The sequence below is a fragment of the Penicillium canescens genome (assembly GCF_028828765.1).
Source record: "Penicillium canescens strain IBT 15451 chromosome Unknown utg000003l_segment0_segment0, whole genome shotgun sequence".
NCBI classification, from domain to species: domain Eukaryota; kingdom Fungi; phylum Ascomycota; class Eurotiomycetes; order Eurotiales; family Aspergillaceae; genus Penicillium; species Penicillium canescens.
In genome coordinates, this window is record NW_026703965.1 from 2,208,986 (window position 1) to 2,229,035 (window position 20,050).

Below are 20,050 nucleotides of genomic sequence, written 5' to 3' on the forward strand. Positions count from 1 at the left end.
TACATATCTTCACTACGCTAATCCTTTTCGATCTCCATCCGTAGAGAGCACATTCTGGCATGCGGGTCACGGAGAGACCCTTCCCCCTCTCTTGGTAGTTGAATGCTCGACTATAAAAATGCACTGGCATTCCTCTCCGGTAAACACAACGCCGATCCCTTCCAGCATTTGTTCTATCCGCCTCGAGTCCAAGCTTCTGAGAGCTAATTTCCTTTTACTGCAAATAAATAACAAGGGCCATGCTCCTGTAGTGACTTTTCGTGCGTTTGTCCAATACTTCTTCCCCCATACCCCGTCATAATGCAGCTGTGTCGCCTCGGTCTGCTGGTAGCCTCCTTTATTGCCTCCATTGGAGCACAATCGACTTTTAGCCCTGCTCGCCCTCCATCTATTCCCCTTGCCGTCAGGTCGCCCTACCTAAGCACCTGGCTTAATGCCGGTAGCGATGGTGGTAATGGCGGATATCTGGCCGGTCAGTGGCCTGTGTTCTGGCAGTACGTTGGGGATCAAACCTGTTCAAGTGTACTTATGTGCTAATAGTGGATGACTAGGAACCAAGTGACTGGGTGGTGTGGTCTCATCCGTGTCGACGGCAATGTTTACACTTGGATGGGATTGCCTGGCAGTAAAACTGTCAACCAAACAGCGTTCGAGTACACATCGACCAAGAGTATCTTCACCATGAACGTGGAAAACAAGTTGGAGATGAACATCACTTTCATGTCGCCAATCACCCCCAGCGATATTAAGCGCCAATCTCTGGTTTTCTCGTACCTCAATGTCGAAGTCTCCTCTCTCGATGGACAGGAGCATGACGTGCAAGTCTACGCTGATATCTCTGCTGGTGAGTAAATCAGTATCTTCTAATACGGAAAGTAACTGACGATTCAATAGAATGGGTCTCTGGTGACCGGTCTGCCATCGCAGAGTGGGAGTATGGTACCACCGACGGCGTGGCATACCATAAGGTCCACCGACAGACGCCGTTGGCCTTCTCTCAGGTCAATGAGCAAGGTGAATGGGGTAACTGGTACTGGGCGACCGACGCAACCAATGGCATGTCCTACCAATCTGGCGTAGATACAGCTGTGCGCGGCCAATTCTCACAAAACGGCAAGCTGGCCAACAGCGGTGACACCAATTTCCGAGCCGTCTCGTCCAGCTGGCCTGTCTTCGGATTCTCTTCTGATCTGGGCTCAGTCGGCTCGTCGCCCGCCAGCATGCTCTTCTCACTTGGTCTTACCCAAGATGAAGCTGTTCAGTTTGCAGGTTCTTCTGACTACGGTCCTTTGCCTTCCCTATGGAAGAGTTACTTTGATACTGAGTTGGCTGCGCTTTCATTCTTCCACCATGACTACAGCGCGTCTAGCTCAGTCGCAACTGCCTTTGATAACAGAGTGGCCACCGATTCTATTGCCACAGCTGGTCAGGACTATCTCACCATTACTTCGCTTTCGGCTCGGCAGGCTTTCGGAGCTACTCAGCTTTGTGGCACAAAGGATCATATGTATCTGTTCCTGAAGGAGATCTCGTCCGATGGTAACATGAACACCGTCGATGTTGTATTCCCTGCCTATCCCATCTTCCTGTACACCAACCCGGAGTTTCTCAAACTCGTTCTCGACCCTCTGTACGAGAACCAGGAAGCTGGAAACTACCCTAACGATTATGCCATGCACGACTTGGGCTCAAACTACCCTAATGCTACTGGCCACTCTGATGGTAGCGATGAGAAGATGCCCTTGGAAGAGTGTGGAAACATGCTCATCATGACCCTGGCATATGCTCAGAAATCTGGAAACAACGAGTACTTGAGCGCTCACTACGACCTGCTAAAGCAGTGGACCAGTTACTTGGTAGAGGATGCCCTTTACCCGGCAAACCAGATTTCGACTGATGACTTTGCCGGTTCATTGGCGTGAGTGGACTTCCCCCTTGCGTTATAGATCAAAACTGACCCGCATAATTAGAAATCAAACCAACCTGGCTCTCAAGGGCATGATCGGCATTCAGGCTATGTCTGTCATTGCTGAACGAACCGGCAACACTGAAGATGCTGCCAATTACTCGAGTATCGCTCATGACTATATCACCAAGTGGCAGGACCTTGCTATTGCCAAGGGCGCCACCCCACCTCACACGACTTTGTCCTACGGTGATACAAACAGCCACGGTTAGTACAAATCATGCTCTCTAGTTCATGCAAACATTCTCACGCAAACTGCAGGTCTCCTCTACAACCTATTCGCCGATGCTCAACTCGGCCTGGATCTGGTTCCGCAATCAGTTTACCAAATGCAGAGTGACTTCTACCCGACAGTTGCGAACAAGTACGGTGTGCCTCTTGACACTCGCCATACCTACACCAAAGGTAAGAACTGTAGTAATTCGTTACTCCATGCAATACAATACTGATATCATTGCAGGAGACTGGGAGTGCTTTACCGCAGCTATTACCTCGGGCAACACTCGGTCTATGTTCATCAAGGACTTGGCTACCTGGATCAACGAGACACCGACTAACCGAGCTCTGACCGACTTGTACGACACGGTTTCCGGAAAGTAAGTTGCTAGACCCTCGAGTCTCTATTGGAAGTATCACTAATCAGACCTAGCTATCCTCAAAACACCTTCGTTGCCCGCCCCGTTATGGGCGGTGCGTTCGCGCCTCTCCTAGTCCGCTAAGCGGACCTTCGCTTCTTGTCCATTGATTTAATCTGACAAGTTATCATTTGGGTTTCCTCCCAGTTTTCTTTATTCCAAAAAACGCTCGTTTGTGAGTTCTGGTCTGGGGTTGACCCTGCGCCAGAAGAATGGGAACATGTGCTGGATCCCCTCCGGTCGCTTTATAGTTTCTAGACTTGATGTCTTTTTGTTGTCTATACCCATCCATAGTCTGTTGTTGAAGGCTATGTGAGTTCTGCTGCATGTGAGCCAGTCAATAAATAACAAGCTGTCCGTTTTATTACATTTCAGTATGACACGATACAGGCTCCAGAAATAAGGATCTCCGGGAAAAACCTGATAAGGTCTAGTTCGTAAAGAAAGAAAGTAGATGGTGACACCAGTTTGGGAACGTACTATAAAGTTCCCGCCTCTATATGGGTGTGATCTGCCCCATGTTCAGCTTGCTCCTGGGTAAGTCGAAGAGTGCAAAACATGAAACATGCTCTATCTAATGAACACCATTACTTCCGTTAACTTCATTGCTTCCTTTGACATCCCTCGTAGCCTGCAAGAATTCAAAAACTCCAACATACAGTGATCCATCACGAACCGCTTCTTAAATGATGGATACTCAAGCTCCAATGGTCTTCTTGGGGCGGCCATCGATCTTGTTGTCCCCCTTGTCTCCAGCAATAGGGTGCTCAATCAAACCTCTATGCAGGGAACTCCCAATTTCTCGCGCACGAAAAGATAGATTGCCTTGGTGCCCTGTTCAAGATATTCAGAAGTGGTGGGCTTCCGAAAAAAGTGTCGCGGTGAACCAAGTACGAGTCCAGTATAAGGGCTTCAAAGGCCCTGGAGATCTCAGCAACATTCTTAATAGAGAATATAGCAGGTGTACGGTTGGCATGCGCCACAAGGGTTGTTGCCAGCTATTGGGATGCCTTGTGAGCGCGTTCGTCCGCAACGTACCACGCTTCCGCGAAAGTTTCCAGAACGAGTCGAAGAATTCGTGTTCAACGGCCGCAAGCCAGCCCTCGCTTGGCAAGAAACTCGCGATGAGTTGGCTGGCGGGATCTCTCAAGCTGGCGATGAAAGTCCGGTGGACCGTCCGCAAATCCAAGCCTTGACAGCCTGTATACAGGCAATTGGCGACAATCAAGGATAAGACCTCGACTGCAGCCATGGTCTGGCGCGCAGAGAGGAGACCTGGAGAATTGACGGCTTGGTTGTGCATCTCTGCGGATTGAACGTGGTTGATGACTGGATTTGCGAGGAAGCCGAGTTCAGACGTGTAGGCAGCAGTGTTGACGTTGATGCCCTTGAGGCTGAAGGAGAGGCCAGGGTCATCAGCCGCCAGATTGGGCGGGATATCATTGCTTTGGTCGTGGTTGATCATCTAGCTAGTCTGGCTGAAAAGCATCTTGCCGATGGACTGCAATGCCGGACGGATCTTCTCTGTGGCTGACGCGACTGAGGCGGCCTGGAAGTTGGCACCGCAATGAATGTCGTTGTCTAGAACATTGACAACGGGTTTGTCAGACATCGAGTTGAGCTCGGTATGGAGCTGCTTCTCAGCGCGGAGGAGGACTTCGAGCTGCGGCGAGATCCATTCGGGTGAGCTTCTCAATGCATAGCGCTCTTGGGTGAGCCCCGCCGAGACTCGGTCTTTAGTCTGCTCCAAACCATAGGACAGTTTTGATCCACAAAGGAATGTTAGGATGTTCTGTGCAGCCTCAATCAGTCCTTGGTGAGGGCGTGCTGCGGCAATGAATGGGTGTGCCGACTCGTCGTTCGCACAGGGCCTCAGATGATAAAGCACTCAACAGTAGATTTCATGCGGTAATTGTATTTCTAATGCATTAATCAGTAAAAATGTATTAATTTCTTGGCAATGCTAATGCCCCGAGAATCGGCTGTCATAGATCCGAGGGACTTCCATTTACTATGCAACCACCTACTTACATTAAACATCTACTAGAGACCAATTTCCTAGCAAGGTAGTAGTCCCAAATAGGAAACAAATGCTGATTTAAAAGCTCTACAACTTTGAAGGAATCCAGCTATTCTGCGTAAATCTCTTTTAGCAAAAGCAGAGAAAGGGAAAAATTCGAGTTGACGCATTTCCTGTTTGGGAAGATGCCCAATGCTTCCTAAGAATATTCACAGTACTTTCCGACGCTTCCTAAGCCAATTAGACTAGGCATCCTCACATTAGGATGCCGATAGAGCTATTCCTAACCCCTGATGTGTCGCCGGCGACGTAGGAATGCCTATAGGCAATGCCAGGCCGCAGTCTGCGCTCCCTAGGATGCCGTTGAAGCTATTCCCGACGCCTACGATGCAGGAATGCTCTCCGGCGACGTCGGGAGCTTCATTTTACTAGGGCTGCATAGTAAATAGAAGTACCTCGGATCCATGACCGCCGATTCTCGGGGCATTAGCATCGCAAGGAATTGATACATTTTTACCGATTAATGCATTAGAAATACAATTACCGCACGAGATCTAATCGGGTTTAGTTAGCGTAGGTAGAGTCCAAATGCTCAACATGGGGATCCTTTTAGTGATGCCCTTCTTTATATCTGTTTCCAACATATGATAAGGGTTGTTGTCTCTAAGCCTTTGAGCCCCACGCCGGGACTCCGCCGGATCTGCCTTGCCCGCCCGGCACTGAGCCCGTTTAGGTTCCAGCAACATGTAGTTAATGAGCGTACCGGGCTAGTAATTTTCACTCTCTCACCTGATGTTCACATCTCTCTTCTTATTCAGATTGAGTTCGAGAGTAAATTCAGCTCGTTAGCCGATCCGCAGATCATGTTAGATAGTCTGGACTCTTACCCTCGGTCTTGCATCGTATGACCTTGATAGGTAACCTTTTCTTCGCTACCCTCCTGCACAGTGGGAGCTATATGCGATTGGATAGTATTGCTGCTTTTAGTGTCCTTCTTACCTTTGGAATCTAGCGGACTTGTATAGTGTCTTGACTGCCCTGGAGTGAAGTACGGCCTGCCCTAACACAACCTTTGAAAAGTGTCTATCGAGGCAAGAAATTATCTTGTACAGATGGAATATACACTAAAAATACCGTATATTCGCGGTAAAATACGCCGGTTATCTCTTTGATCGAATATATAAGAAGGATCGGTTGCTGGATTTTGGTCCTATTTTGACCAGATAGTTGTTTATCTAAATATGGCCTCGACCCATGATGCGGAGAAGGGCCGCCTCTGCCTATGCCTGCCGATGACAGCCCCGGAGATCCAGACGGCGTGCCTGATCCCAACGTAGTGTTCTGGGATGACGACGCAGATCCTTCAAACCCTATGAACTGGAGCCCGACTTATCGTTGGTCACATATTGTGTTTGTTACACTTCTGGCCTTTGTCACGTATGTATCAATCCACACACTACCTTGGACAATACGGAGATCTCTGGCGGTAGGGGATAGATGTAATTGTTTATTCAGCCAGTGGGAAAGACCAGGGAGAACGAACAATAAAGTGACGAGATTGATAATGCCCTTTAGCGTGATGAGTGAACTGGCGCGCACGATGCTCCAAGAAAAGCGGTTCGAGGCATATTGAACAATAAGCTGTAGCGCTTGGTGACCGATGCTTGCAAGTAGAAATGCATCGATAGTGCTAAAAAGATTGGCACTCCAGGATGTCGTAGAGGGGGTTTGAATGTGGTTCCTAACAGATTGCTCGATCGTGAATTGCTTTTGATGCCCGAAATCTCGGCATTTCCCTGAAACAGCTAAGGCCAAGCATGAAATCCCGAAGATCGGTGTCCCATAAGTTCATACTCCGGAGCGGGAGCATCCCTGGAGGATGACGGCTTTGCTCCTTCTCCTCGGCCCATTGCACCGGCCGCTACGTGGATCACTGCGGCTTATTTTTGAAGTTTAGCTGAAGAACCCGTAGACAAGAGCCATGAACCATATGCGACTGTGCCTAAGTAGGATTTAGAACAAGTCACATTCGTCATCCCGTGGCTTGCTGTGATAGGATGCCTTGGTTGGACTTAGATGCTCAATTAAGAATACTCAGCTACAACGGAAAACAGGAAGTGAGGCTCAAACATCAGTTTTGCTTGGATAACACAAAAGCTTATGATTGTGAAGTCCATGTAGATTCAATCGATAATTGTTGCATGTTACCCACACTGTCCAGCATCTGCCTACCTACCCATTGTTTAAATCTAGCCAATATGGACCGGTATATTCTAGACACCAGGCTTCTTTCATTGCTTCCGCAGAGAAACAGAATTTCAAGCGTAAAGCTTTAACCTATATGGTTCGAATTTGGCACAGTAAAAAGCATAAGAGTGAAAGCATCATATGGACAGAAAATACCCTATGTTTTCCCCTTGTATTTCAATGCGCTGTTCTGGGCTACAGGGTTAAATAAGCCCGTGTGAACTTCTCTATGGTTTTCTGAGTTAATTGCCACTGGTCTACATAAACATCATAGTACTTCGTATCTAGGCAATATTTACTCGGAATTTTCGTTCCAATCATCAAAGGACCGAATCAGATCTAAAAATCGAAGTTAGTCAGATTGTCACCCATGGCAGTAATCAGAAAGGAAAAACCAACCGTAATACAGCATCATGCCTTCCAGATGCACATCCAACCGAATACGCTCATCCACTGTGTGAATGTTCAGCGCTCCTCCTGCCCGAGCTGGACTCCAGCGGTAAATATTCTTCGACAAAGGCCAATAGAAGCGTGTGTCTGTGTTTCCGGTCATAACATCACCGGTAACAACGACTTTAGGCTTGGTGTCGGACTTGGAAAGCGGGTTCGGGTGCGATTCAAAGACGCTACGTGCGACGCCAGAGAAACGCGCCCACACTTTCGAGGTGAGAGGGTCTGTGGGTGAAATTGGAGCTGGGATAAGGGGAACACTGAGAGGGGAGAGAGTGATAGTGCGGTCACTTGCATCTCCCTCTATGGGTTCCTCCACACCAGGGAATGCAATGCGCATCGTGAGGTTGTGCTCTTCGGCGATAGGAGTGATAAGTCGCACAGCGCGCTCGCGAAGCTCATCGGGTGTCTGGTGAAGTGCGACACGGTAGTTCACCACGGCCTGAATCTTCTCCGGTAGAGCATTTGTCTTAACACCTCCATGGATCAGATCTGTAGCCTGTGATGTTTGCATGGTATACCGGACCGCGGGACCGCGTGAGCTGGCAACGGCTTCTCCCAGAGCGGCGGGATCCTGTGCAGCCAACTTATCCGCAAGCCAAGTCTCAACGTGGTCGGGTGAGTAACGAGCCTGGCACTCGAGCATGCCGTGTGCCGGGTGGTCAGTATCCAACCAGGCAGGGAACAGCTCCTTCCGCTCGAGCTCATACAAGATCTGAGCCATGATACCAATACCAGTGTGCGCAGGCGGGATAGAGCTGTGGCCACCAGGAACAGCAATATCAAGGATCAGGTCGAGACTACCCTTCTCACCGACAGCGGGAAGGGCATACAAGACATCATCGTTAGCATCAGCTTCATTGCCCAGGCTCTGCAGACCCATGCCGCCCTCATCAAGAATGAAGTCGAACGCATCCTTGCCATACTTCTTTTCAAGTGCTGCTGAGATGGAACCAGCGCCTAGGAATCCGTGCGATTCCTCGTCGAAGCCGAAGGCAAACAAGACTGTGCGCTGGGGTTTCCAGTCTTGCGAAAGAAGGTCTTCGACTACGGACATCAGTCCAATCAGCACGTTCTTGCAGTCGCTTGCGCCGCGACCCCAGATCCATTCACCGTCGAAAACACCTGCAAATGGCGGGTGAGTCCAGTCTGAAGGATCGTCGATCGGGACAACATCTTGATGAGCCATGAAGAGGATGGGCTTGCGCGTTGTGTCAGCTCCTTTGAAGGTGAAGACTAAGCCGAGGCGGTTAATATGCTCAACCTCTGCGCGGTCGTGTCTATACAATGATCTTAGTACTTTCCCCATCTCTTTGCTTTACGGCTTCATGGGCCATTCAATGTTTAGGGTATGTTTCTTACACCAGAGGAAACATTTTCTCCAATAGCGATTGGAACTTTACCACAGGCTCGAATGCATCGTCATACGGGTCTTTCATATAGTCGCCCACGGTAGTTGGGACTTGCACCGCGCGCGAGAGACGATCGGCCTGGCGAGCGCGGAAAGCCTCGTCGGAGAGGAAAATTTCGGACGAGTGTAACCCATCATTCGGAGTTTCCACCTTGGGCGCTTGAGGGCATGTTTCCTGAGCAGAAGGTTTGGATAGAAGATTGTTGTAATAGCCGGAGAGCTCGGCGTCGGGGAAGAGAAGCTGTTGTGCGGGGATGTTGAGGGCCAGCGATGGCACAGAGACCAGCCCGAGAAGAGCAACAGGTTTCATTATGGAGTACTAATTATTCCCAGATAGAAAAGGCTGAGGGATCCGGAACGACTTTTCAACAAGGAATTGCTCATAGTTTATAGGCAGCACGTAAGGGCCTATCTTATCTTCCCCTCTCTTTGGGCTCGGCTGGCGGGCTTTGCCGAACGCGAATTGCCCTATCAGAGCCGCCTTTTTGCCGAGAGTTGGGGTTTATTGTAGTATTGCGGTCGCCTTGGATTGTAATAAAATCTTATTGCAAATATTACGGTTGAATATTAAGAGTAAGTAAGCAATATTGGCTGTCAAGCCATGGAAGATTAAACCTATCAAGGCCTTGGCATTAACTTAATAGGAATATCTGCAGAACCTGTCAGAACGTTAAAGATAAAATTTCATCTATAATCTCTTTCCGTGGCTAACATTGTCGGAGTTGCTTGAGGACCTCAGCTCAAGAGGAACTGCCGTTACCAAAACGGGGATCCTCAGGATTGTAAGGTGAAAAGAAAGCATAACTGTGATAGCTTGATCATTGTATATCGTGGTGATTATAATAGAAGGGCCTCGAGATTAGGAATGTTAGATAGACTTAAATATGTGATGAAAGTTACTTAGATGCCAGAAGCCAAACCAGCTTCCAATAAAGCCAAGATGAAGAATATAACAACAGGAAGCCTGGCGTGAGATAGACATTTCGAGGTATATATGCCGCTCCGAATACTCTACTTAATAAGGACAGATGATAAGCTGTGCGGGTTCCCTTGCCTCGCTTGTAGGTATTCATCTGGAAGTGCGACAGGGCTGTTGATCATCACTACCCTAACTCACTTGGGCGAATATACCGCAGGGAACCTCGACGCGATTGATGTGTCCAAAGCAAAGTGCAATCGAGCGATAGACTTGGCCCCTAGATGGTTGACCGCCTATCATTCGTTGGCTTCTAGTCTATAAGTTCATCTGGTGTGTAGTCTTCCGCTGCCCATCAGGTTGACTGTGTGATGCTGTTTTCTCTGGAGCTTGACTTTGGGTGTCCGTTTGGATGAAAAATTTGCTTTAAATCACGCAACTCTGTACATAGGGATCATCGGTAGGTCAGTACAAATCGCAACATCGTGGATAAATTGGGGGCGATCACAAGCCATGTGGTTTTCTCCACTGCTGGCAGCTCCGTAACTCGAGCGAAAATTAGGATCCCCATTTTTATTACAAAGCCCAACGATAAGCAAGAAATAGGAAAAGGGGGAGACACTGATTGACAGGGAATGTCTTGCCAAAAGGGAGAAAAGGGTCGAGTCAACCATGGGTCAGCCATCGAGTTACCACAGAGTTTAAAACCACCCCTGATGTCGAATGATCGTAGCTTCTACGCTTGTACAGGTTCCCCATGTGTGATTCCAACTTAGTACCGTAGGATACTTCAGAATGAACGGAATGGAGCAAGGGGTAATCAGCAGCAGTGTCAGATCTCTCTAGGCAACACCCACTTCAAAATCCCTCGATACTCAATCAAGTTAAGGCGGAAAACCAGAAACACGCGAACTCATCCTCGGTTTCAGTTATTTGGCTCCTTCGGCCCCATTCACCGTCATTGGCTTCTCGAAAAGGGAAGCAAGGCGCCACATCTGGGGATGCCGAGCGGGCGATCATCAGCTTGCGAACCAATGGGACTCCGACGGAAGTTCAATAGAGCATGTCGCTTAGTGTTTCAGGATGATCACTAGCTTCCCTCGCTCGATGACTAGAGGTTTGCGATGTCATCGGTCCCAGCCGTACTCCACAGAAAAATCATCGAAAATTTAGAGCCCGGGTGTTCCTGCAACTGAAACAAACCGGTCCTTTAAAGAAGCTTGTCGGTCCCTTTTTTCTCCTCACGCCTCTCACTCTACAACATTTCCCTCTCTAGTCGATCTTTTCTTTAATTGTCAAATACAACTATCGATCTTTCTTATCACAACAACACACTCTCTAATTGAACTCGCATACTTCCAACTACCACCCACAATGCATACCAGCTACATTGTCGCGGCCCTTGCTCTCGCTCTTCCCGTGTACTCGACCCCTTCGGGAAATGTGGGCTGCTACTCCGACGCTGGTTCTCTGAAGAACAAGGGACCCTATAGCTACCAATCCCCCGGATATTGCGAAGAGGTCTGTTTACGTGACGGTCACAAGGTCGCCGCCCTTACTCGTGGCAACATGTGCTACTGCGGCGACACCCTTCCTTCGCAGTCCGCCAAGGTCGATGACGACGAATGCGATCAGGCGTGCATTGGATGGCCCTCCGATAGCTGTAAGTCACTTGAGAAGTACATGCCGCATGAACAAACCCAAGGACAACAACTGACCAATTTTTTCCACCTATATAGGCGGCGGCAAAGATACCTTCACTGTCTACTGGATTACCGAAGACGACGCGGAAAACTATGCTCCAGAGAACAGCTCGACTACCGCTGCACCCACCGCTGCCACAGCTGCCACCGCCGCCGGTGGAATCATCGTCGCGCCAACCGCAAACTCCGCCCCAAGTGGCATCGTGACTGCGCCCTCATCTACGAACTCCAAGGGCGCCAGCGCAATCGCATCCAAGTCCGCCAATGCCGCCTCTACCGCGGCCACATCAGCCACCGCTTCAGCCTCGCCCACCAACAACGCCGCCGGCACCATCCAAGTCGGATCCTCGCTGATTGGCGCCGTTGTTGCCGGCATGGGTTTGCTTCTCTGAGATGCCCTGGTCTTGAATCTCCGGTGATTGAAACTGCAACGGTACTATCTTTTGTTTGTGTCCTTGTAATTCGTGTACATTGCATGTACAGATATACACCCCTCGCTGGTTGTCGACAAGCTCGTCATGATACCGGGGATAATATCCATCTTTTTTGACTCCCCCTGTGCTTAACCCGCTGGTCGGGTCGGGATGGATGCATTTACTGCCTCTCTTGGGATGGGCATTCTACACTCCTTTTTATATTGTGGGTTCAATACAACCACTTTAGATTAGCATTACTGCTACCGAATGGACTTCGATATCTTTTTCGGGAATTTCAGGACTTGCCAATAACCTTAAAGAGCTAGTTTAGATGTTCTTTTGCAGATTATCCCACATAAGCCCTTGGACACGTAACTGTCCAAGTTGATGCCGACAACTACTTTCTTTGACTTAGCTTTTGTCACTCGTTATATACTGCAATGAGATGTCGCCCGTAATATGAATATCATTACCTTATTGAACAGCGCGCGAAAGCTATCTGCTATAGTTGATGTTTGTGCTCCCTCTGTTCTAACAATCAACCATGAAAAGAAACCCTTAGAGGATCTTGCAAATGAGTAAACAGTAATTGGCATCTGAGAACGTTCTCATGGTTGTTCTCATAACCAGGGGGGCAGAGAGCAATCACTACCCTAAGAATTCCCCATGCTGGTCACCAACTGCGCTGAAAAGTTTGTGGATCAAGCGGACTTCGAAGCATACGTTCGCGGAGCAATCAAAAGCGCATCACGCCCTCAGGTGTTGGTGTTTACAAAAGTCAGCTCGTTGTGGGGCGGAAGGACAATTGATTTGATCGAGGACGGTCACTTAGGCGGGCAAGTCTCAAGATACATGTCCTCCCTAGCTGGGTCTTACTAAAGGTTGATATTATAGAAAATCTGGTGACGATCATGCCCTCGCCGATCCATGATGCTTGTCGATCTTGGTGGCATCGTACAGCTACAAGACTGCGAGGATCTAGGGATTATACCCTATATGAGGAATTACAAATGGACCTAAGCGTCAGCACAAGTGAGTCATGCCACGCTTCTCTCTACAGAGCTCTTACTAATTTCCCATAGCTCTTAAGTTCATATGGGGGACCATATGTATCTTCCCGGAAAGAGCCCGACTTCTTCCTTTGGACAAACGCAACTCGTCTTCCGTCATTTCATTTGACCTTGAAGTGAGAAGGGAAGTAAGGACATCATAGCATTAGTATCCACTCGTCGGCGAGGGCTTACACCAGCCAAATAACGATATACAAAAAAAGAAATTGACGAAGCGAAAGCAATGAAGAAAGAAAACAAGGATGCCGCACATTTGGACCTAGGGTATCTCGAAAACACAAAAACTACCGAAAAGCTCAAGGGGGAGAAAATTACTGGAAGTTCTACTTGGGGGCGTGCTCCAGCCCCGGAGGAAGCTCTCGTCCCTCTCTGTAGAGCAAATTGTTAGCAATGATCTTAGCACTGGGGCGAAAGGATGTCTTACCGGGTGAACTTGCGACGCAAATTGCGCGCACGGTCCTTCAGGTTCACCTGACTACGGGACTCGAGCTTCGGCCCGCCCGCAGTCGCAGGACACAAGTTGTCGTGCTTCTGAATTTTCGCGTATGAGGAGCCGAACTTAGCCATGAGTTGGAGCAAACGCTCGTCCTCCACCTCAGTCCACCGGTTATTGGCCTTGCGAGTGTAACCGCCAGAGTGCCGGTTAAGCTGGGCCTCCCAACGCGATGTACTGGCACTCTTTTCAGGGGTGGTATCGGCCTGGCTTTCATTTACTGGAGCTGCTACAGCAGAGGGTTGCTGGGATTGGCTGGTCTCATTCAAGCTTGATTGGAGCTGCTGAGCCGCGCTTTCGGACCTCGTGCTAGCCTCAGTACGCTGTTTCTTTGCCACAGGGAAGTTTTGCTGGGGTTTTTCGGCCCTGCGATCGACATCGCGGTCATCTTCTTCGAAAGCAGCATCATCAGAGAAGTCACTAGAGTAGGAGGTGCGTCGAGCTCGCTTCTTCTGGTTGGCGTCACTTGGCACTGAGTGTTGTCTCTCTGCGCTCTGGACATAAACGGAGCTGATTGGCGACACTTGGGCACGACTCTCCTGGGCATCAATGAACCGAGGACCTGCGGGCAGAGTGTTTCTAGCGGGTGGTCTTCCTGTGGCTATTCGCTGCGTGCTTTCATCGCCTGGCGAATCGAACCATCGGCCTGGGTTATGGCTGACCCGATTAATCCTCGCAGAGGCCGAGGGGCTGGTCGAGGCCATGATTCCACTTTCTTGTTCCCGGCTGAGATCCAGTTCCTCGTCGTTGTTATGCAACGTGGAGTCTTCCGCAAGGCTAGGATATGTGAGGTCCGGTAATTGCTGAATCTCGCGCTCGGGGAACTCTTGATTAAAAGTCGAGGGTCCGGGAAGGTCCCTGTGGTTCGTGGTTCCTGCATCCAGAAAACGATTTGGTGCCTGCGACTCAAGGACAGACAAATCTTGTTGACGGCTGTTATCCATGCGGTTCTTGAGAGCTGCCATGGAGGACGAGTTTCGATAATGGCTACCGAGAAATGTTAGCAGCTGGAAAGAACGAGATTTTGCTTCACATACCTCTTGGACTTCCGTCTTTCAGGTTCCATCCTAGTAGGTTGTGCCTGAGCGCGGGCAACTTGTTCGGAAGACTTTTGAGGTGTGGCCCGTGGCTGGGAAGCCTGGACCTCGGGTTCGTGGTCAACAACCGGAGCCGGTTCCACAGTGCGTACCCTTTGGAGCGACCGGGATTGCTGGATACGTGGTTCTAGGGCACGGCCTTTCTGGGGTGTAGACAACACCGAACCTTGACGCAGGTTGGCCGGGCCGACCGAGGCTGAAGCCAAGCGACGTGAAGACGCTCTTGTCGCCTGGTCATCTGAAAGACGCTTCAGGTCTTCCTTGATCTCCTTGTCACGCCCTTGGATCCAGCGTGCAAGCTCCCGCTCGAAGAAGCGCAGTTTGTACAACCTTTTCAAACTGTCGACACCATCATCGCAGATTTCATCGCGAAGGTCGCCGAATCTCTCATACACGGCTTGTTGAAACTTTTCGGGCAGAGTCTCAGGAAGATGCCCATCCTCATCCTGCAGGACATCAGGCAAGTTAAAGCCCCTGAAGGAGGTAGGTGTTTCTTGGTTGTCATTTTCACCAGGTATAAGGTCCATGCAGAATATCTGTCGCAAGATAGCGATTGGATCAAAGTCTCTGAACTCACGACGCCTTTCCAGCTCCATTATGAAGAATTGGGTTCGAATGCTTAGAGCGAGATCGAATGTCTCCTGCTTAAGCTCGGTTGCTCCGACTGCGCCAACGGTGGTTCCGTCCGCAAGGCGGTCCACGAAGCACGCAGGAAACTGAGCATCCAGCTCTTGGATGACTTGCGACTTGTCCTCGGTGCCGAGGCTTGGAAGAAACATGTTTAGGGCCAACAGAGCACAGTTGGTGAGATATAGGCTTGGAAGGGATCCCTCCAGCTGAGCGGGTGAAAGCCGTTGACGGAATTCGGAGATGTCTAGAAATGTCCTGCCTTGGCGGACAAGAGGCAAGTCGCTCAATTCGTCTTTCATGCCTTCAACGAAACGCCTGAGGCGTTTGCGATTCGGGTTGGTGTGATCAGCGAGTCTTTTAGCCTCCTCTGCAAGAATACTCGGCATCAAATCCTGGGGGATAATCAGTCCCAGGACATTTATCGCTTCTTGTTGGACATGAGGCAGCTGTCTTGCGATCTCATCGGCGACGTGAGCATTATTGGGCTCCAGATCATTGGGGCCCAAGGTTGTACCGGAGACATTAGTGTGACCTTCATGATTCTCCGGCGACTCAGGTACAACTTCCCGACGACTGGGTGTGGGATTCCTCGGGGAACTTGTCAAAGGCTCTTCTGGGAGGCGGCTCAGCCCTGAATTGAGTCAGAATAAATTCCGAAGTGGACAGTGCAGGTACAGAGGATTAAATAAGGCAGTAAGACATGAAAATGCGCCAACAATAACAAATGGCATGAGAAACCAATGAGTCTTCAACCCTTGAGTGAAGGAAGCCATACTTCATGAATGCCAAAAACAAGTGTGGTAGGATAGGATAAGCTCAGACTTGAAGGAAGCAACGAGGATCAAGTATCTTACAGTTGCGCCCAAAAGACACTCCAGTGCCCATGGCACTTTTGGAAGGTAGGACATTATCAACATCTCGGCTTTGGCTCCTCGTGATTCGACGTGGGTTTGGTGACGCGGTAGGAGCCATGGAAGGCGGTGTATCTTTCACGTGGAGAACCCTCGCGTCGCAGCGTTGTTTGCGATCAGATTATCTCTCCTCAACAAAGACTGGGTAGATCAAGAGTCAGACCGACGAAAGCGACCTCTTCTAGATAGCCTTTGCGTAGAATGAAGCGAATCTGATGGGATGTGGTGATGATAGGAGTGGGAAAGAAGAAATGATGAGGGTTTAGGGGTTGTTTGCCAAGAGAAAGAGGACTTGGCGCGTATCAATATTCTTCCGTAGGGTATCAGACCGCTTTGGGATGTCACCTGACAAAGTAAAGTCCGGAAAAGGTATAGTCTTAACCCTAACCCTCCAGACCCTAACCTTAACCCCAAACCCTACCTCTGAAGTCACTTCCCCGGATTTGCAAGAGCGGTCTCTGGCGGTACCGCCTCGGGCTCGGGTGCATTGTTTGGCGACTCGGCTGGCAGAACAGCAGATGACAAACTCCCCTCGCCTGAGGTACATGTATCTTCCTGTCCACTACAAAACACCCTAGATTTACTTCCCTTCTGGGAAGTAGACTCAAGTCATATTCTGCCTTTGGCAGCACCATTTCTCGCTCATAGGCCGAAAACACTGTACGTTACACCATGTTCAAGAGGTGTCAAAAGTTCTTTCTCGGCTACAAGGCAGGATGCAGTAGAACCTGGTATGACTCTTTTTTTGGAAGTAAGCACTTCGGAGACCTGACACGCTCACTGTAGTGGTGCATCCGAAGAGCCTTCATAATATTTGGTGACGTGCTGACCACAGCCTGTCTCTTTGATCAGGGATTGCAAGGAGGGTATATACTCAGACAACTATACTCCGACACACATTATATCTATTACTTGAAGGATTTGTCACATTGAAAACCTGGCCATTGAGTGGGCCAGACACAGAATTATATCATTAAAACAGAGATATATCACAAAGATGCAATCGACTTTTACAAGCAATCAACCGCCAAAAACTGTAAATGAGGACCCATAAACACATACAACCGCGGATATGCAGCGCTCTAAAAGATGGCTTCTATGAAGTAGATGACGCCAAAAACGAGGAATGCAACAGCACCGCCAAGAGTCACTGAAAATGTCATGATTAGCCTTGTTCTTAACCAAAATAAGAGGATAATATGGATACATACCAACACGCATGCTAACTCGGCCAGCGATGGCCCGACCACCAATTACAGCGGCGGCCGTGCAGATTCCATGACCGGCACTGGCTCCGATGGTCACCCACCAGTAGTCCTGTCCGGCTGCCATGGCGATCGTGGCGATCTGGCTGCGGTCACCCCATTCACCGAGGAAAGTCATAGCAAAGGTCTGCACCCACGCGGGGCTGAGAAGCAGCGAGAAGAGGTTGTTCAAGCCCGAAACGAGATCGTTGAATCGCTGACGGGGTTGAGGAGAAGAGCCACGGGAAGAGGAAGAGGAGACACTCTCTGGAGGAGAAGGCAGGCGGTTGCCAGAGCCGCGGGTCTTGGGGCGGCCAGCGCGACCGGCCTCGAGAGAGTGGAGAGTAACTGAAGAGCGACGGCGGTCCATACGCAGCTGCTGGTGCTCCTTCTCCTCCAGTTCCATCTCAACCTCGCGCATTTCTTCGCCGACACCCTCATCCGGAGACATTTCACGACCTTCCTTCAGCATCTTGACGCCAAAAATCAGGAATAGAATAGCAGCCATGAATTTGGTGAAGGTCTTCGGGATTAGAGTAGGGACAGCATGACCTAGAACAGCTGAGAGGACTGTCATGCCAATCAAGGCGCTGAACGCAGCTGTGAAGACCACCAGACGGGGGTGGCGCATTGCCATGAGGGCAGCAACAAGGAATGTCTTGTCACCGATCTCAGAGACGAGAATCATGGTGAAGGAGAAAACGAGGGAGTGCAGCGAGCTGCCTTGCTCGGGGATGTCAGAGCTTGAGTCGTGGTTCAATGAAGAAGAGCTGGAAGATGAGCCTGAACCGAGGGAGCCATGCTCAAGAGCGAGCGGATCATCGTTGACCATGGCCGGGGGCTTAGGGTGAGGGATATCGTGTGGCTTTTCCGGTAAATCGGCGGGTTTCTAGAGGCACATAAATTAGACGAGTTGTGGACGGGGTTTCGTCACTCAGCCAATTGAGGAGAAATCTTACCTCAAGCATCCCAAGAGTACCATCACCCTCTGCAGACCGACTTGCACTGCCAGTGATTGTACCATCGCTGTCAGACCCCAACTTCTTTGTCTCGCCGTGCGGCAATGGAGGCGCCTCCTTCGGGCTACCAGGCACCTTTTCGGATGTGTATTGGTTCCCCTTTCCTTTTTCCGACACACCACCTTCGGTGCCCCGAGTGCCTTCTTTCGGGCCCGCACGATACGGATCGTCCATGACGCCGCCGTTCGAATGCGGGATCACCTTCCCATCTTCAGTGCTGATGTGCTGCGACGAGGGGATCTTCGTGTCGTATTTTGTTGAGACTGGGTCAATATCCTCGCTTCCCTTGCCGCTCTTGCGATCCCGGTCTCCGCTGGTTTCCACCCATGGGCCAGCGTGCGGTCTGCCATCCTTGCCATCCACGGGGACGTCCAGCGCCCCCTTGGCAACATTGGATGCGACTGTGCCTGAATCAACGGAGGGAGAATTGACATCAGAAGCACCACGTGAGACCCGGGAATTTATTTTGTCATTATATGTGGCGTCTGTGAATGCGGCCGAGATGGCGGGAAGGAGGAAGAGAAGGAATGACGACGACGGGTTAATCTTCATTGTGTCGGCTTGTCCCGTGGAAGGAGTGAAACAGGGCCAAATTAAAGATGATTGAAAAGAGAATCGATAGCTCCTGAATGTCAGAAGAGGTAAGAGACAAAAAGCTGTTATCGAAAGTGGGTGAATTCTTTGATGCCACGACACCAAATCGGGTGCGGAGATTCGAGGCCAAGACCACGCTGGTCAGGCAAGTATGAATGAGCGACGTAGGGAGAGATAGAGATACCAAAATGAAATATGTCAAGCAGATCAAGGAAATCAAGGAGACAACACGAGCTCTTTCCTGTCTGGAAGGCAAAGGGGGTTCACGTGACCACCCGGAAACGGGCTGTAATCCCGTCGATCTGATTCATCGGACGCAATGGGGAGTTGGGCACTGCCATTCTGCTGTGGCTTGTTTCACGATTGGGAGACTGCAATGTGCCTGGTGTGTCGAAATCCTACTGCAAGATGTCACAACAGCTCGTTGCTTGAGTGCAACACAGGAACATTTACATCGCACTTTATCTTGAACTGTTACACAAAACAAGCTCCTTGTTACAAAAACATAGATCCTGTCCTTGTCAGTGTCCAATATAGTACAATGGCTATCTAATGCTGTGTAACACCCAAATCTTTTCAATTCGAATGAACTTTGCTCAGGTTCATAGCAATATCATTCCCGTCTTCCCCTGCAAGGTACGCGATCTCAACAACGCGTCGATCGGGGCCCTTCTCAATGCCGCGGAGAAACCTATATGTTTCAAAATGCCAGGAACGCCTCTGGGTGATGTTGATTGGACAGAAACGGGCTGAAGAATGTAACCGAATACATAAACCCACGAGAGTAGTAGTCTTCAGCCGCAATTGGAACTCGATATCGTAAAGAAGCAAACGATGCTACCTAGTGACATCCAATGCCAGCCATAATGTTTATTTTCAATGAAATGTTTTGACTACAGCAGCCCGTCAACCAAATCAAGTAAAAGATCCATAAATAAATACCCCAAAATAGTCCGTCGATCCTAGCCGATAATACCCTGGCCTAAGGCGTAAGTGGCGTCTTTTTTCATAGAGATGCGAACGGATTGCCCAGCATACAGCATCGTACAGGACAGTAGCTCAAGGGACAGATCTCAGTAGATGACAACATAGATAGCCCGAGTACGAAGGCAAAACATTGACATCCAACGGTATAGAGAGCCCCAAGTCTGACTCCTTCCCCCCGCAATGAGCGATCTGCACAATGACGGCAGCCAAACGCCCATCAAGTCAGCTGAGACCCCAAAAG

The 20,050-nt window shown here is 49.7% G+C and overlaps 6 protein-coding genes across 6 annotated transcripts; 2 read left to right on the forward strand and 4 right to left on the reverse strand.

The window, feature by feature from the left end:
• Positions 1-300: 300 nt before the first annotated feature.
• gta1 (glutaminase GtaA) lies at positions 301-2,685 on the forward strand (the record flags this gene model as incomplete). Its single annotated transcript, XM_058513033.1, has 7 exons — positions 301-494; positions 552-844; positions 895-1,918; positions 1,971-2,173; positions 2,228-2,371; positions 2,427-2,562; positions 2,616-2,685. 7 exons carry the CDS (start codon positions 301-303, stop codon positions 2,683-2,685), a joined length of 2,064 nt encoding a protein of 687 aa, XP_058374362.1.
• A 613-nt stretch (positions 2,686-3,298) lies between these two features.
• Positions 3,299-4,213, reverse strand: N7446_004285 (uncharacterized protein; the record flags this gene model as incomplete). Its single annotated transcript, XM_058513034.1, has 3 exons — positions 3,299-3,435; positions 3,640-4,046; positions 4,104-4,213. The coding sequence occupies 3 exons, from the start codon at positions 4,211-4,213 to the stop codon at positions 3,299-3,301; spliced, it is 654 nt and encodes a 217-aa protein (XP_058374363.1).
• A 2,918-nt stretch (positions 4,214-7,131) lies between these two features.
• On the reverse strand, positions 7,132-9,073 carry cps1 (Gly-Xaa carboxypeptidase). Its single transcript, XM_058513035.1, has 3 exons — positions 8,681-9,073; positions 7,268-8,598; positions 7,132-7,207 (listed from the first exon to the last, which is right to left on the reverse strand). Exons 1-3 carry the CDS (start codon positions 9,037-9,039, stop codon positions 7,164-7,166), a joined length of 1,734 nt encoding a protein of 577 aa, XP_058374364.1. The 5' UTR covers positions 9,040-9,073; the 3' UTR covers positions 7,132-7,163.
• A 1,946-nt stretch (positions 9,074-11,019) lies between these two features.
• N7446_004287 (uncharacterized protein) lies at positions 11,020-11,740 on the forward strand (the record flags this gene model as incomplete). Its single annotated transcript, XM_058513036.1, has 2 exons — positions 11,020-11,308; positions 11,385-11,740. 2 exons carry the CDS (start codon positions 11,020-11,022, stop codon positions 11,738-11,740), a joined length of 645 nt encoding a protein of 214 aa, XP_058374365.1.
• Positions 11,741-13,157: 1,417 nt separating this feature from the next.
• N7446_004288 (telomere repeat binding factor family protein) lies at positions 13,158-16,026 on the reverse strand (the record flags this gene model as incomplete). The annotated part of the gene is made up of 4 exons (XM_058513037.1): positions 13,158-13,203; positions 13,259-14,314; positions 14,365-15,685; positions 15,909-16,026. 4 exons carry the CDS (start codon positions 16,024-16,026, stop codon positions 13,158-13,160), a joined length of 2,541 nt encoding a protein of 846 aa, XP_058374366.1.
• A 1,021-nt stretch (positions 16,027-17,047) lies between these two features.
• On the reverse strand, positions 17,048-18,780 carry N7446_004289 (TMEM165/GDT1 family protein; the record flags this gene model as incomplete). The annotated part of the gene is made up of 3 exons (XM_058513038.1): positions 17,048-17,115; positions 17,177-18,098; positions 18,169-18,780. The coding sequence occupies 3 exons, from the start codon at positions 18,778-18,780 to the stop codon at positions 17,048-17,050; spliced, it is 1,602 nt and encodes a 533-aa protein (XP_058374367.1).
• Between the last annotated feature and the right edge of the window lie 1,270 nt (positions 18,781-20,050).